Raw genomic sequence first — 17,322 nt, 5'->3', positions numbered from 1 at the left:
AGTACTATTTTTTTTTCTGTGCAAGCTAAAAGAACAGTATCTACTTAAAGTCGAAAACCAATCAAGGGAACATATTAAAATGAACAGGGCGGGTCCTGGACAGTGATGTGAACAGAGCTACCAATAAGGTTCCCGTGCTAATTTTCCTGTGTGCGCCAATGAAAACGGGGCTCGCTCGCCTTATATATACGTACTCCAGCAACAGAGCATTAGGCTTTGCCAAAATTCCATCTGCTTTTCTTTAAGCTATGGCTCGCACAAAGCAGACCGCTCGCAAGTCCACCGGCGGCAAGGCCCCGCGCAAGCAGCTGGCCACCAAGGCCGCCCGCAAGAGCGCCCCGGCCACCGGCGGCGTGAAGAAGCCCCACCGCTACCGGCCCGGCACCGTGGCGCTGCGCGAGATCCGGCGCTACCAGAAGTCGACCGAGCTGCTGATCCGCAAGCTGCCGTTCCAGCGTCTGGTGCGCGAGATCGCGCAGGACTTCAAGACCGACCTGCGCTTCCAGAGCTCGGCCGTCATGGCGCTGCAGGAGGCCTGCGAGGCGTACCTGGTGGGTCTGTTTGAGGACACCAACCTGTGCGCCATCCACGCCAAGCGCGTCACCATCATGCCCAAGGACATCCAGCTGGCTCGCCGCATCCGCGGGGAAAGGGCATAAAGGCCACTGAATGCAAAGCTGAACCCAACGGCTCTTTTCAGAGCCACCCACATTTTCTGTAAAAGAGTATGCACCTCATTTATCAGCTGGTAACCTATGATTGGGCATTCCTAAGTCCTGTAAAGTGTAAGATTTTAGACATCCCAGTCTCTTTGCCTCTGCATATTTTTTAACATTGTAGTTGCTGTACTTAGTCCCTTTTGTATTCCTTTTACCCTATGTGAGCCCACGTTTGTGCTTCAGTTTCTTTTTAAGTGTTGGCTTTGGAGCAAAGTCGGGACCTCTGCCTTGATTATGAATCCCCTTATCCTCTAAATTTATGTACCGTCCCAATTCTATATTCCATCTCCGGTTCCTTTTCGCCGTGGCTTAATACCGGCCACATTTCTTGAAATAGGCAGTTCTGGAAGGACGTTGAGCTGTGGCGTTTTGAGGCCTTGTCTTGGGTGATAACTTGTTTAGCTGGCAGTCCGAAATGTGCACTTCAAGAATTGAGGCCCTCCTGCTTTCAGATAGGCTCCCAGCTTTTTTCATTCTAGAACAGTGTTACAGTTCTGGAATGGGTTATAATTCGGGCTAATGACAATAGTTTTAGCACAGAGATGCACACTGGCCACTCCTGTGAGGCAGGGAAATTGAAAGTTGGAGACCAACTTGGGATACAAAATGAATTCTAGTTCTTATCTGGGGTAGTTATCTTGTCTCAAAAGAAAGGCTAGAGAGATGGCTTTGTTAAGCTTTGGCAGAGGACTCTGCTTGGTTTCATGACAGTTAATCTCATCCCCAGTTGCCTATGGTTCCCACTCCTTGGGGATCCTGTGCGCCTTGGATCCTGTGGCACCCGTACTCTCCTGCACATTACCAACCATAGACACATAACTATATATAATTAAAAATAAAAACAATAGAAAATTAAAAGAAGTGAAAATTCTAAGGAAGAACACTGGCTTTTACTCTGGATTGCTGCAGTTTTGATATCGAGAGCCTCATGTTTTATTTCTCAAGTGTTTAACAGTTCTTTGGATATTTTTGTTCAACTTGACCCAAACAAAGGTCACTTGTGCAGAAGGAAGCTCATCCAAAGAAATACCATAGTCATTCTCAGGCAGAAACAGGTGGATCTCTCTGAGCTCAAGGCCAGCCTGCTCTACAGGGCAGCTCCTGAACTGGCTCTATAGCAACTGAGAAACCCTGTCTCAAAAACACCCAGAAAAACAAATAAAACAACAACGGTATCCACAACAACAAAACAAACAAATAAAAAAGAAATACCATCAGAATAGCCTGGAGGCACGTCTGTAGGACATTTTCTTGATCAATAATTGATGTGGGACAGAACAGCTCACTGTAGGTGCTGCCATGCCCGGGGCACATGATCAAGGGCTTAGGCTGAGCAAGCCAATAAGCAGTTTTCCTCCATGATCTCTGATTCTGTTTCTGTCTCAACATTCCTGCTCTGATGTCTCTCAGTGATGGACTGTGCTGGGGAATTGTTAGTCAAATAAACCCTTTCCTCCACAAATTGGTTTTGGTCATTGTTTTATCATAACAATAGAAAGACCAATAGAGTCTTTATCAAGGTCCTTGAGTCTTCCACTGAACCAAGAGGAAACTTATTATTTAAAAAAATTTCTGCTCATGTTTTTAATTGTGGGCTCTCCAGTCAAAAACACATATTAGGATTTTCAGACCCCAAACAGGTATTTGGGTTTTCCTTGAGCTTTGTATTTTTTTTTCTATATTGAATGATTTTTTTATTTGTGTTTCCCACCTTCCCTTTTAAAACCAAAGTTCGCCTCCCTCCCCTCTTCCCAGTCCCACCTCATCCTGCGCTGCATCCATTCCTCCTCCACTGTTTCTATTTAGATACAGGCAGGCATCCCATAGACATCAGTCAGCCATGGTATATTCAGCTGCAGTGAGACCAGGCACCCTCTTCTCCATCAAGGTTGGAAGGAGGAATGGGTCACGCTTTGTATTTTAAAAATAAGCTTTTTCATTAATTCCACACAATCATTACAATAACAGATACCCCTTGCTTCTTTTGATATGAAAATTCTATTGGACAAGAACAATCATTTTAATGGCTTTCTTTTTGTCACCAGATGCGATCTGTCACATCTGGTGAATTTTCACTGAGTTCATCTGTCACTATTTAGGTTTTCTAGGAATCGTGGTTGTGCTGGGACTGGAGATATGGTAGAGATAGAAGTTGAGAAGACCTTGGCCCAAATCTGAAAAATTAGCATACAAATAAAAAGAAACCCAAACAAAAAAACCTCAAGTTGGTACTGAGGCTATTTGGAACATATTTCAGTCCTCACCACATCTGTCACTCTTGAAAGAGAAGGGCACTTTATAAAGTCTTAAGGGTACCTAAAAACACACTTATGGCCTTGATTTGGGATACTAATGAGACAGGCAATGTAGGAAGCTGGAAAACTGGAACAGTACAGCGAGAAAACTCAAGTCTGCAGATGACCCCAGAGCTACTGATGAGATACACCCCTCCACCCTTTGTATAGTAGGCCTTTTTTTTTTCCTTTTTTTCTTTTTCGAAACAGGGTTTCTCTGTGGTTTTGGAGCCTGTCCTGGAACCAGCTCTTTCAGACCAGGCTGGTCTCGAACTCAGAGATCCGCCTGCCTCTGCCTCCCAAGTGCCTGGATTAAAGGCGTGTGCCACCACCGCCCGGCTAATTTATTTATTTATTAAGGATTTCTGCCTCCTCCCCAACCGCCTCCCATTTCTTTTGGGAGCTCAAAAGCTCCCAAGGCTTTTGAGGGGCTACACGGGGTTTTTTTTTTTCTCTGTTCTGCTTCTTCCATGTATGTATACTTATCCTAATAAACTGTTCCTGCTTTTGCCACAACTGTGTGTATCTGCTCAACTCTTTGCTCCTGAATACAAAACTGTGGAATCCTTAGGAAAACACCCTTGTGTTGACCAGTATAAACAATCTATTGTTCATTGTTCCTAGGTATAGATAATCCTGCTTATAAGAAAATGAAAGGATATGACATTTCCTATAGTCTCTCTGTGTTTGGTCGATTTAAACAATTTGGACATGGGATTGATTCTTCTGTACTCATACAGAAGATAAGAGCATCGCTTATCAAAGAGGAGAAATGAAGAGATCCATATACTCATAAGACCAATAAAAGGGACTATAGCCGGGCGGTGGTGGCACACGCCTTTAATCCCAGCACTCGGGAGGCAGAGGCAGGCGGATCTCTGTGAGTTCGAGACCAGCCTGGTCTACAAGAGCTAGTTCCAGGACAGGCTCCAAAACCACAGAGAAACCCTGTCTCGAAAAACCACACACACACACACACAAAAAGGAATATAAAGTTAGGATAACAATCTTTTTTTTTTTTTTTTTAGAAAAGGATATATTTTATTAATAAACATGCAAGAGGGCCCAGCATGGCCGCACATGACAGTAATCTCAGAACTCAGCAGGTATATACAGGAGGACCAGGCATTTGAGGCCAGCCTCAGCTATAGTAAACTGGAGGCTAGCCTGGCCTGGAGGATAACAATCTTCCATACCTCACAAAGCAGAGTGGAAGAATGGACAGAAACTCAATCTCCTGAAGCAGTAAGGCCAATGTCTCTGGCACTCTCCTGTCTATATTGAAGAATTTCAAAGCTGATTAAGAAGGAGAATCTATTTATACATAGAGGATATTCACCCCATGTCCTTCTAGACATCTCTGCATTATTCAAGATATATACTTGATTTAATCTGCATAAAGTTTCAAGTCTAACCCTAAGAGGTCTGAAACCTAGTTTTACTATTTCTTTTCAAAGAATTTTGTAAGAATAATTGAAGGACAAAGATTATAGTAGAACCATTCATTCACAGACTCTTACACATTTCCAGTAAATCATTATTAGTAACACGATTTTCATCTCAACAAGCATGTAATGTTTGTTGACTAAAACATACACACAGGGAATTCTGGGTCAATGAAGGCGATATAAAAATAGAACCTCCCCATGATCCTCATTTCCAGATCCCCTAATTTCTATGTGTAAATCATGTAGAAAATTCACACCTGTGGGAATACATCTTTTAATTTTAGACCGCTAGTCCTGTAACGATCTGAGCTTTTACTTCCCCTTGGTCCATCTGCATGCTAAAGAACACTGCTCAGATTACCTAAGAAAGTACAAGTCTTCGAACCTGAAACAATGTATGTGTTCTTAAAACTGTACGTAAAACTTAGACACAGTGGTTCTCAACTTTTTTTTAATGCCGAGACCCTTTAATACAGTTCCCATGCTGTGCTGAACCCCCAACCCTAAAATTATTTTCGATGCTCTTTCGTAACTGTAACGATGGAAAAAATCTGATATAAATAGGTGGTATAAACCCGGGTGGCGACCCACAGGTTGAGAACCACGGTGACTTGGAGGAATGATAATGTATTATTTACTATTTAGTGAAATGAGCAACAAACGCCAAACTTATGTGTTGCTAATAGATATAGTTATCCCTATTGAAGGCAGAACGAATTGTATAGACATACTTAATACAATGTGTTAAATTTTAACTCTTGTCTTTACTGTTGTCTCAGGTCCCGCCTCCAGCCTTTCATTGGACAAACGCACAGAAGGGCCGTAATTGACAGTGGTTTCCGCCCCTGCTCTTCAGGTTTTCAAACAGGTCCGCCATGGTATTATAAAAGCTAAGAAGCGGACGTGTTGGAGTCATTGTGTACTGAGCTTCCAGCTAGAGTAGCACAATGTCTGGTCGTGGCAAAGGCGGGAAAGGTCTGGGCAAAGGCGGCGCCAAGCGCCACCGCAAGGTCCTGCGCGACAACATCCAGGGCATCACCAAGCCCGCCATCCGCCGCCTGGCCCGGCGCGGAGGAGTCAAGCGCATCTCCGGCCTCATCTACGAGGAGACCCGCGGGGTGCTGAAGGTGTTCCTGGAGAACGTGATCCGCGACGCGGTCACCTACACGGAGCACGCCAAGCGCAAGACCGTCACCGCCATGGACGTGGTCTACGCGCTCAAGCGCCAGGGCCGCACCCTCTACGGCTTCGGAGGTTAAATATTTTCACCTTGCCTATTTTGCTCACAAAAGGCCCTTTTCAGGGCCACCCACATTTTCACATAAAAGGGCGTACTCAATTTCTCGTTCTGTTTGTGTGAGGTTGCTTTAGTGCTTTTACAGTTAACACTAAGTTGCATAGCTTTTGTTGCCTTTGACCCTGTAACTGTTGGAAATCGTTCCTTTTGGTGCATCAGTTGCTTTCCCCAACCTTTGGACTTCCTGTACAGCTTATTTTCATACTAAGTCCTCTTTTGAATTTTGACCGACTAATTTTAAGTCAGCTAACAATTTTGTTAAAGGTCTGAGATATACCACTGTAGTTGCTCTGAGCACTAGGTTTTCTCCGCAGACACTAGTCCTTCAAAGGCCTCTAACCCCGGTTCCCGGGTGATCTGATCTCAGACATTCATGATGGAATCACCGGCCCAGGGCCAAAGTATCAGAAGAAGCATACTTAAGACTTGAAAAGAAAGGTAAAAATTGGAGTTTCAGGAAGTGGCTGCTCACATTGAAGGAATTGTGCTAGGATGCGAAGTTTGGGAATGAAAAGTAAAGCATCTCAATACAGGAAAAAAAGGAATCCATGTGTCTAGCTTGATTTAAGTTGAAACTGCCTAAGGTTGGTCCCAGGAGTGTTAGATTCCCACCTAGGCCAGATATTCTGTTCTCTTGACCAGGATGACCCCTCCCCCAATAATTGTCCTGTGTAGGTATAAAAGTTTTACATGTACGAGTATATTTTATTTTATCAATAGTGGTTTCCCGGGAGTGAACAAATTTTATTCATCAATAGCGGTTTCCCGGAGTGAACGAAGGCCGGGGAAGAGTGAGGTCGGCGCTGGCAATGTAGCTCCAGGCACAGTGTTAGCTTGGCTCAGAATTCCATTTCCAGTGCTCTATAGAAGCAGGCCTGGTGGTTTGTTCTTTACTGTCAGTACCCAGGAGGTAAGTAGAGACTAGTAAAAAGTCAAGGCCCATGAGTCGGTCTCAAAACTAAACTAAACCAAACCAAATTCTCTAATCAATCCAGTCTTGGAAACCTGAAGAACTGAAACTTGTTAGTTCCCTGTTTAGAATCTTTCCTAATTTCTTAGTCTGTAAAATAAACACAGTAGTTTGACATATAAATCTTACATCTGCCCCTCAAGGAACAGTATACATGGTCCAGGACTTTATTAACCTTCATCTGCAAATCAGATGTTTCCAAAATATCACCAGAGAGAGAGAACATCAGTGTCCCCTCAGTACTGATTGTGTGTGTGTGTGTGTGTGTGTGTGTGTTGGTATTTACCACCTTTACAGCGATTCCAGGGATGAAACTCCGACGATCAGGCTCACAAGTCACTAGATTTATTCAGCTGTCCTGCCAACACTTCCTTTTGGGAACTTTTGCAAAACGCAGACCCCAGACCCTGAAGATAACAGAAATCTTGTGTATTGGAATCATCTATGTGCCCTTCAATAAGACCAACAGGTGGTGCTCACTGCCCTGCAGTCAGGATTTTTTGTTCTCTTATTTATTTTATAGCAGATCCTTGCTCAGTACCCCAGTTAGGCCTAGAGAAAAATTTGCAAAGTTCAGAGACTGGAGGGAGTCACAGGGATTTGAAAGAGCAGGAAAAGTTAAAAAAAACAACAAAAAACAAAAAATCCTGGGAAGAATCTTTTGACATTCCACGGAGGCCTCCTTTCCACCTCAATTCTGGGCTTAAGGTCAGTACGGAAATGAAGAAGGCAGGTTCAGTCAGGAATGCTTTAAATCTGAACAGGACAAGAGGTGTGGAGGTTCACTCTAATCCCAGAACTCAGCAGGCAGAGGCGACTGGAGGAACTGGGACAGGTTGGTCTGTGAGTTCCAGACTACACCTTAAAAACAGACAAACAAAACAAAACAAACAAGCCAAACAGGAACAAACACTACAAGGTGTGATGTGTTCCACCCATAAATCCACGTTTAGAAACAGTGAGTTGGAGGATTGCTGAGAGTTTGAGATTAGTTTGTGCTTCACAGCTGCTCCAGGGTAGCCAGGAGATCTCCTTACAAAGAAAAGAAAGCTAAACAAACAAGATATTAACATGGACATTTGAATTCTTAGAAGCCTATAATTCACCAGGAAGTTTCAGCCTTGTTTCTAAAGTCACAATCATTGCAATTTTTTTTAAAGTGAAAAAAAAAATCCAAACATTTGTTTAACTGTGTGTGCCCTTCTTGCAGTGTAGGATAGAGGGCATTTTTATTTTTTTTAACCTGAGTGCCATGTGGGTTTAGTGCACAGAACTCCGGTCTTCAGGCATGCTGGCAAATGACTTTACACGCAGAGCGGTCTCCTGGATTACAGTTGCAATTTTTTTACTTTAAAGTAACTTTTTTTCTTTTATTTTTTTCCAGACAGGGTTTCTCGGTAGCTTTGTAGTCTGTCCTGGCTGGTCTTGTAGACCAGGCAGGTCTTGAACTCCACAGAGATCTTCCTGCATCTGCCTTCCGAGTGCTGGGATTAAAGGCCTACTGCCCGGCTTGTTTTTACCTCACTGTTTAAGAGGGAGGTCGGATAAAGGTAGTTGTCCAGCCTGAGAATGGAGACATGGAATAGCAGGCAGCATGACTATAGCTCACTGGAACAGGGGATTTAGTTCCATTCCCCAGCACCCCTGATATTCTACTTTATATTTTTCCCCTCACATTGGGTCAGGGTCCCTCCCTCCTGGGACATATAGTTCCAAAATAGCTAAATTTATAATCTGTAGACTCCAGAGCCTGGCCACATTACGAATGCTAGGATTTTTTTTTTTTATTTCCAGATCTCATTTCCAAAACAAGTCAGGAAAGGGGTTTGGAAATTTTCTTGCTGTTTAAGACACTCAGCAGTTAGGAAAAGGAAGAAGGAAATGAAATGCTTCCAGGCCTGCCTACTTGATTTTCCTTTTTGTTTTGCAAACAACGCCTTTCCACCATTTCCTGTAATTGAAAAAGTAAACAAACCAGTTTGTTTCTTTTTAAAATGGATATGTTGTTGCTGCTTCTCCCACAACCCAATTCATATGTAAAAGCATAAAATGCAAAAGCCCCAGGCCAGTTCTTTGGAGGCTGTGGGGGCGCCGAACGATTTAGAAGAGGTAAAAGCGGACGCTGGTGCTTCAGGCACTTTCGCTTTTGGCGAGAAGAGACGGGCCGTCTCTATCCAGGGCGGTGCCATGGGAATGGCGGACCTGAGCGTCACCCAGAGCCGGCTAACACGGACCGAATATTAGGAGAAAAGTGGATTCATGTAGCTTAGCTAAACCAGGTGGTAAATCCACGGTTTTTCACTCCGCCTTCCCGTGACTGTTAATTTCCCAGGAATACTTAAAACAAAAGCTGGGGAAAACGGGCGTTCGATCAGGTCGCTCAGCGGTCCCTTCCTCTTCCGCAGACACTAGGGTTGAACCTAACGTTTACATAGCACAAGGTGCTGAAAACGATCGTTCTGGACTCATTGTTCCAATACCCTCTATAATTGTAGGAACTATTTCTGGGTAGCTTCAGAGTGCAGAGGCCAAACTGATCCATAGAAATACAAGAGTGCCTAGTTAAGACTCTGCCTGCAGGAAGTGGAGAATACTAACACTGTCGCTTTAAAGACGGGATATCAGTGTAAAGGAGTGGTGCGTAGCTCTTAATTGTGAACAGTTGTGTGGCTCTGAAAAGAGCCTTTGGGTTAAGAGTCAGGTAAGCGGGCTCACTTGGAGCTGGTGTACTTGGTGACGGCCTTGGTGCCCTCGGACACGGCGTGCTTGGCCAGCTCCCCGGGCAGCAGCAGGCGCACGGCCGTCTGGATCTCCCGGGACGTGATGGTCGAGCGCTTGTTGTAATGCGCCAGGCGCGACGCCTCGCCTGCGATGCGCTCGAAGATGTCGTTGACGAACGAGTTCATGATGCCCATGGCCTTGGAAGAGATGCCGGTGTCGGGGTGGACCTGCTTCAGCACCTTGTACACGTACACCGAGTAGCTCTCCTTGCGGCTGCGCTTGCGCTTCTTGCCGTCCTTCTTCTGGGCCTTGGTCACGGCCTTCTTGGAGCCCTTCTTCGGGGCGGGCGCGGACTTTGCAGGTTCAGGCATCTTCAAATCTCTTTCTGTGCAAGAAAAAGAAAGTGAAGCCTGAGAACACGTTGTTTGTCTATTTGTAGGGAGTTTTATGCAAATTAAGACTTACTTTCTCCCTTTCTGATTGGTTAGCTGTTAGAGAGGCCGGTTTACTCTCCCATTGGTTAAACTCTTTCGAGCGATTATGCTTCTTAACTACATCAAATTCATTTTCTTCTACACGTTTTAGATTAGATTTCTTTTTTAAAAGCAGAATTTGGTTTATTTTGAAATTCTAGAAGTTAAGGCTCGCGTCCAATTCAATATCAAACCGTTGAAAAGTTCTGTATTTTTCCACTTCGGGTTGCAGTCCGGTGAAAGAGAAAACAACAGAAGAGACACATAGCTTCCCCTGGTTCCCACGGCAGTACAGTTTAGTACCCTGAAAGGAAAGCTTAGAGTGAAAGTAAACGGTTGAGAGCAAATCCTACTGATGACAAACGGTAGGGTGGTACGGGAATAAGAAATCCTGTTGGAAAAAAATAAATTGAATAGTTTAGCCGAATTGGAAGATCACGTGTCAGGAGCTGAACAGGATGGAACCATCTAGATTAACATATGAAAGAAGGCAGATCGCAGAGGAAAGCTGGACGTCCTTTATCATAGCATCTGGGAACACAGATTGGGCACCAATTAAAAAAAAAAAAAGCCCGCGATACGCCAAAGTAAAAGGCAGGCTATCCATCAGGTGGCTAGATGCTTTCTGGGAACTTTTCCTTAGCCCTGTAGTCCATTATCCTCGGGGGAGATTTTTCTTTATAATCTGTCTCTATTCATTTTTCAACCACATGGCCCTGGTACAGTTCTTTCCCCTCAGACACAAGAGTCTAGGTTTTAGCGTCCTCTGAACTTTGGTGTGTTGCTCAGCCAACCTGACCACAGTTTTCATGGCCTTCAGTTTCTGACCTCCATGGGTAACTAACAGTATGTTTTTTTTCTTCCTCTCCTCAAGACTCCTCCGGTTTTCCTATTGCTTGCTTGTACTGTTTGTCTTTCAAACTCTAATAAAACTGGCCTTGGCCTTCTGAACCTGTTTTTAAATTCTTGTATTAATGAGACTAAGGACTCAAAGAAGGAACAGCAGTTTTCCCAGTAAATATCAGAACTAACATTTTAATTTAAGCGAGGCATAGTGGTACATGCCTTTGCTATTAGCACTTGGGAGGCAGAGGTAGGAGGATGTCTGAGTTCTAGGTTAAAATAGATGGTAGGAAAAAAAAGGCTAGTGATGCCTTGTTGGGAGCTGTGAACCTCCAGACCTTGAATTTCTTGTAAACAACTTGTTTTCCCCTGATTTGAGTGCCTACAGCTGCTCTGAGGACCTGCCCCTCAGGAGTTCTTGAAGGCAGGAGAGTGGTTTCTGGTGGGTTTGGCTGGGGCGTGGTTATCTCTATATAAGCTGCCTCTGAACACAATAAAGGGGGCATTCTTGTAGCATTTCTGGATCAAGGATGATCAAGGGTTGTTTCCTAATTTTCTGAGAAATCGCCACACTGCCATTCAGAGGGGCTGTACCAGCTTGCATTCCCACCACCAATGCAGAAGTGTTCCCTTTTCCCCACAAACTCTCCAGCAGAAGTTGTCGTCAGCGTTTTTGATCTTGGCCATTCTTACAGGTGTAAGAGGGAATCTCGGAGTTGTTTTGATTTGCATTTCTCTGATGACTAAGGATGTTGAACATTTCCTTAAGTGTCTTTCAGCCATTTTAGATTCCTCTGTTGAGAGTTCTCTGTTTAGGTCAGAGGCAAACAATTGTAAAGAAGATATTCACACACAAATGGGCTAATCTCCTAGAACTACAAAATATATTGCACAAAAGTAATCATAGAAGGTTGGAGAGATTCACACTGCTGCTCCATAAAGATCATGAAAGAGCACAAAGTCAGGGAACTGTAACTGACTGCTTATCCAACGTTTCCAGAAATAAGATAGGGCTGAGACCAGTAGCTACTTTGTTGTTGTTGAGACAGCAGTTCTCTATGTAGCTTGGCTATCCTGCTGCTCTCTCTGATCAGGCTGGCCTTGAACTTTCAGAGGTCCGTCCACACCTGCCTCCCTCGCGCTGGGATTAAAGGTGTGCACCACCGTGACTGGCACCGGTGTCTATTTTTAAAGATGAAAGAATGCCATTGGTATTTGTGAGTTTGGTGTTTTGTTTTTGACTGGGGATCTCACTCTGCACCCCTATCTCTTACCCCAGGCTATTCAGAACTCACTGGGTATTTGAAATTGGCCTTGATAGGATGGCAAAGCCACCTCAGCTGCCCAAATTCTTAGATTATGGTAATAAGCCAATGTGCACAGTTGACCTATCTCTGATTTTTAAACAAATTGCTATTGCTAAAAACTTCACATTCCTTCACTTTTGTGTCTTGTTAAACAAGACTGGGGATTACACATAGGTTATGAAAACAATGATTTAAAAAATTTAAATAGCAAGAACTACCTGCCAGTGCTGAACATTCTTTTTTTTTTAAATTTATTTATTATGTGTACAACATTCTGCTTCAAACACACCAGAAGAGGGCACCAGATCTCACTACAGATGTTTGTGAGCCATCACGTGGTTGCTGGGAACTGAACTCATGACCTCTGGAAGAGCAGCCAGTGCTCCCAACCTCTGAGCCATCTCTCCAGCCCCCAAGTGCTGGACATTCTTAAGGTCCTAGTAGTTATTTGTCTTATAGAAGGCTTCAGGTAGCCCAGACAGCCTTAAACTTACTCTGTAGCCAAGGGTGACCTTAAACTTCTGCACTTTTGTCTCTATCTGTACACAGTCTAGGTTCCGTAGTAATTCCATAGCGTTTGCCCATTTAGTGAATACCAAGACAAAACAAAACCTCAAATCAACCAACCAAGCAAACCCCCCAAACAAAAAAAAAAAAAAAAACCAAAAACATCATAGGTGTTGGAGAAACAAATTAAAATAAAATAGTTAGTGTATTTATGCTTAGAGAGATGTTAGAATTGTATAGTCTACTTAGTTGTGGTTCAGTTATTGCAGAAATGAATTTCAAAATAGCACTTAAAGATTTTAAGTTAATTATTTTATTTTATTTTTTTAAGCCATAGGATCAGAGTATTTCCTTGGCTAGCTTGGAACTTGCCAGGTGGTCCAGACCGACATGCTTGAGTTTCTGTCTCCGGGCTGCGGGGATGACAGGTATGCATCACCGTACACTGTTTGAGAAAGGTTTTGCTTTTGTTTTTTGTCAAAGGTGGCAAGCCTACCAAGGGCCTATATTCCCTAATTCTCCCATTCACCCCTTTAATCTCCTCCACTTGGTAAATCTTTTGTTTATACAAAGGTCTGGCTTCATTTCTGAAACTTGATGACCTCAGAGAGTGTCAGCCCCTTCCCTCTTCCTTCATTCCCTTTACGCTAAATATAAGTTAGCCAATCACGTCAGTTTGACATCTCCTATCAATGGGATGATAGGCAGTCACCACCAGGAGAAAACACAGGTGGTGTTTATTTTTTAGTGAACTTTTTGCCCCAGTGTGCTAAAGTTAGCCTGGCTGGGATTCTGTTGTCTCTCTGTAGCCCTGGCTGTCCTGGAACTTACTGTACATCAGGATGTCTACATTCGAGCTGACCTATACTCAGAGAGCTGCCTGCCTCCGCATGAGTGCTGTGGTTAAAGGGGTGAACAACCACACCCAGCTCCCTGAAGCCTCTTCTTTCTTTTTTTTTTTTTAATTTTTTTTAAAATATTTATTTATTTATTATGTATACAATATTCTGTCTGTATGCCTGAAGGCCAGAAGAGGGCGCCAGACCTCTTTACAGGTGGTTGTGAGCCACCATGTGGTTGCTGGGAATTGAACTCAGGACCTTTGGAAGAGCAGGCAATGCTCTTAACCACTGAGCCATCTCTCCAGCCCCCAAGCCTCTTCTTTCATAGGAAAATTGCCTTCTCAATTTGTTTGGTATTTCTGTGTGAAGCACTGAGAATGTTCTTTTTTTTTTTTCTTCCCTCGAAACAAGGTTTCATTGTAGTTATAGAGCCTGTCCTGGAACTAGTTCTTGTAGACCAGGCTGGCCTCGAACTCACCGAGATCTGCCTGCCTCTGCCTCCCTAGTGCTAAGATTAAAAAGGCGTGTGCCTAGTTCCAGAACAGGCTCCAAAAGCTACCTGTATCGAAAAACAAAACAAAACAAGACCAACAAAAAAGGGCGTGTATTGGTTTTAAAATTTGTAGAATCCGTACAGACCAACTACCTCCCATTTTAATTTGTTATTAAATGGAGATGTGGTCTATGTCTATATTCCACATCAACTCTCAAGGACTTATTATTAAAAAAAGAAATAAAGAATTTTATGAATAGTTTTTATATTACTTACATGTTGATGACATTTTAACTATATTTGGTTAAGTAAAACACACTAAATTTAATCACTGTTGCTATGCAGGTAGCCTACAAAGTTTTCATCAAGGGCAAACCTAAACTCAAGAGCAACCTGTGATCCAGTTAATCCTCTCGTTGGCATTCAGCTTTCTCTGTAGGAAACTGCTTAGAAAGAAAGAAAATGCCTTTGGGTGTGCTTCTTGAGAGGTAGCTCTGATCCCCAGTGACCTCTGAAACTCTAGGTAAGGCCTGATACTTGCAGCATCCCTCTCCGCACTTCAAATACACCAAACTACAGAACAGAGTTGTTCCCTTTTCTCCCTACAGGGAACCTAGATGCTCCAAGTGAAGCTTGCCCTATATCATTGCTCTTCTTGTCCAGGAGCTCCGAGTGGGACCTCTTGCCGAACTGAACACAGCAAGTGGCGCTGATGGTGGCGTGTGATTGGTGTCTGTACTGGAGCCTGAAGGGCACCCGGCAACTCCAGGAACACTGGGGGTGACGCAACATTGACTTGTGACCAAGAACGGGGGAAACTCAGGACATGTGAGGAAACACTCTGTGTCGTTGCTAAATAGTATGTTGAAGCGGAGAGGAAAGTAAAAGTCGCCAAGGAGGATTCAGTGTGATGCTCAGATACTCTAACTGGGTATCGTCGTCCTTGCGTCCCTCAGGAGTGAAACGGAGCTCCTAAGGATTGGCACCAGCTAGGGTACACAATAAAACAAAAGCACGGGTCGGAGTTATTTATTTAGATTTTACAGGAGGAGTTCTTCTTAAGTTCTTATTATGCTCTGCACGGATTCAGTCTTGTCCAACTTTTTTTTAAATTGATTTTATTGAGCTAACATTTTTCTCTGTTCCTCTCCCCTCCCCTTCAATTCTCTCCCATGGCCCCCATGCTCCCAGTTTACTCAGGAGATCTTGTCAGACTTGTCCAACTCTTAATTCTACCATAAATGAGGGGAAAAGAAATCCTTCTAGTGTCCAAAATGATCAAGGTTTTGGATGCTTTGGGGAACAGTTGTGACCCCAAAAGCTAAGAAAACAGCCCCAAATTGGAAATATTAATAGAAAACAAACCTTTCTAAGATTATTGGGTCCAAGGCCTGTTGTAATCATAATTAATGATAAAAGGTGGCCAGCTGCCTGACCACTACAACTGGCCGATAGGGTTATTACAGGAGATTCCGAGCACAAGGTCACTTAGCTCAGCCCTGCCAGCCACCTGGTACAGGCTGATAAAGATGGCCTAACTCAACAACAGTGGCCTTGCTCTAAAAACAAGGAAAAGGCTGACTCAACAGAATGGAAAAGAGCACAAGTCCTTGTACCGGTGCCAAAGCATCTTTAAAGATTCTCTTTGTAGTTATTCCTTTAAGAGCTTATCCCACAGAGGAGATACAACTCCTCCCTACCTTGTTGTAAGGGGGATGGAGATGAGTTCCAAACATGTTTGTATTATGCTGATTAAACCTTGCTTATTACAGTCTGGGCCTCTCTGGTGGTCTCTCTCTGGGGGTCTCTCTCTGGGGGTCGTAATCTGGGCACAACATTTGGTGTGTTGGCCGGGAACCCCAGAGGTTCCAGCAGTATGATGGAAGTCCGGTTTATTAGCATCTACCGGTGAGAGAGCGTGCTTTGTCTTTTGTCTCTTGTCTCTGTCATTTTGTCTTGTCTGTCTGACTATGGCTGCTTTGGTTTTGTACCGGTCAACTAATTTGGGATTTTGGTATTGACATGTGTTCTCTGAAGTGGACGCGCTTGTACAGAGACCCTGGAGAAGCAAGGGACGTCTTGTCTTCCACTTCCAGACAGGGATGGGAATTCTCCCACTCCAGGTTCATTTGCAGACAGGGGCCTTTCTGGCTCCGGGTCATTTTCAGACAGGGAGTTTTGCTCCCAGGTCATTAGACAGGGGCAGGTATTCTACTGGCCCTGGGTCATTTACAGCTACCTCAGAGACAGCTGTTTGGGAGAAGATGCCGCTATGTGTCTTGTCCCAGAAATTTGTCAAAGTCCTATTGTGTTATGTTATGGTAATTGTTGCATTGTTTTCTTTCTCAACCTCTATCCTCGAGGCTCCTATGGAGCCCCTGTCCCCGCCCCCCAGCCATTAGAGACGAAGAGGAGAGAGGGAAAATCTTGGAGAGCGCCCAAAAGGAACTGGGCGCAGAGAGGGTAGGGAGTTCATGCCTGTGACTTGAAATGTCTTTGGGTGCACAACATTGGGTGCATGGTGATCTCTTGGAGTTCCAGAAAACTGTTGTCTCTTTGTTTATTATGTTTAAGACTGGACTGACGAGGACAAAAAAAAAAAGACAAAACTTAAATGTAAAATGCAGATGACTTGACAGCAGCCCATCTAGGGTCTGTATCCCTAGCCCTGAGCCAGGTCTGATGGCAGAGAATACACTGTCTGGGTGCTGAGAGCTAAGCCTTGAGACTGCGGGAAATGCCATGTGGCAGAGGATCTGAGTGGGGCCTGGGGGTTCCGAGGCCAGGGAGCTCCTGAGATGGAGCCAGTGGCAAAATCATCATGCATCCAGCTGAGGGCAGAGGAATGCCTATTCAGAAGGCAGGCGATGGAGCTAGTGACTGAGAGAGGCCGGCTCCATCAGAACAGGGCAGCCCTCTCTCCCTTTTTCTCTCTCAGTATCTTGAGGGTCTTTGCCTTAGGCAGGAGAGAGGGACCTGCAAGCAGGTGGCAGGGAATTGACCACTTGTAATTGAAAAACTACAAATGTAAAAGAAAAATCTGAGATCATGGTCAAAAAAGTTAACAAAAAAACTTTTTCAAAAAGCATTGACAGCCAAAGACACTCTCTGTGCCCACTGCTGTTGCCCCCTCTTTTCTTTTCTGAGCCAAGTTCTTCCTATGAAAACACTCAAAGTCTCTTCTGCTGGCCAGCAGTTTCCCGACTTAACTCTTTCCTGTCCTGATACTGCTTATAAGAAGTTTTCAATTAGAGGCAGGCGGATCTCTGTGAGTTCGAGGCCAGCCTGGTCTACAAGAGCTAGTTCCAGGACAGGAACCAAAAGCTACGGAGAAACCCTGTGTCGAAAAAACTAAAGAAAAAAAAAAAAAAGAAGTTTTCAATTATACCAACTTGTAACTTTAAAAAA

General features: G+C 44.0%; 3 protein-coding genes across 3 annotated transcripts; 2 read left to right on the top strand and 1 right to left on the bottom strand.

Moving 5' to 3' along the window:
• Positions 1-112: 112 nt before the first annotated feature.
• LOC142848252 (histone H3.1) lies at positions 113-2,142 on the top strand. Its single transcript, XM_075970055.1, has one exon. The coding sequence runs from the start codon at positions 249-251 to the stop codon at positions 657-659; it is 411 nt and encodes a 136-aa protein (XP_075826170.1). The 5' UTR covers positions 113-248; the 3' UTR covers positions 660-2,142.
• A 3,248-nt stretch (positions 2,143-5,390) lies between these two features.
• LOC142848839 (histone H4) lies at positions 5,391-5,773 on the top strand. Its single transcript, XM_075971025.1, has one exon. It carries the CDS (start codon positions 5,409-5,411, stop codon positions 5,718-5,720), a length of 312 nt encoding a protein of 103 aa, XP_075827140.1. The 5' UTR covers positions 5,391-5,408; the 3' UTR covers positions 5,721-5,773.
• A 3,557-nt stretch (positions 5,774-9,330) lies between these two features.
• On the bottom strand, positions 9,331-9,831 carry LOC142848838 (histone H2B type 1-C/E/F/G/I). Its single transcript, XM_075971024.1, has one exon. It carries the CDS (start codon positions 9,818-9,820, stop codon positions 9,440-9,442), a length of 381 nt encoding a protein of 126 aa, XP_075827139.1. The 5' UTR covers positions 9,821-9,831; the 3' UTR covers positions 9,331-9,439.
• Positions 9,832-17,322: the final 7,491 nt, after the last annotated feature.

Source organism: Microtus pennsylvanicus, chromosome 4, assembly GCF_037038515.1.
Source record: "Microtus pennsylvanicus isolate mMicPen1 chromosome 4, mMicPen1.hap1, whole genome shotgun sequence".
Taxonomy (NCBI): Eukaryota; Metazoa; Chordata; class Mammalia; order Rodentia; family Cricetidae; genus Microtus; species Microtus pennsylvanicus.
This window is presented reverse-complemented; position numbering and strand designations above follow the sequence as displayed.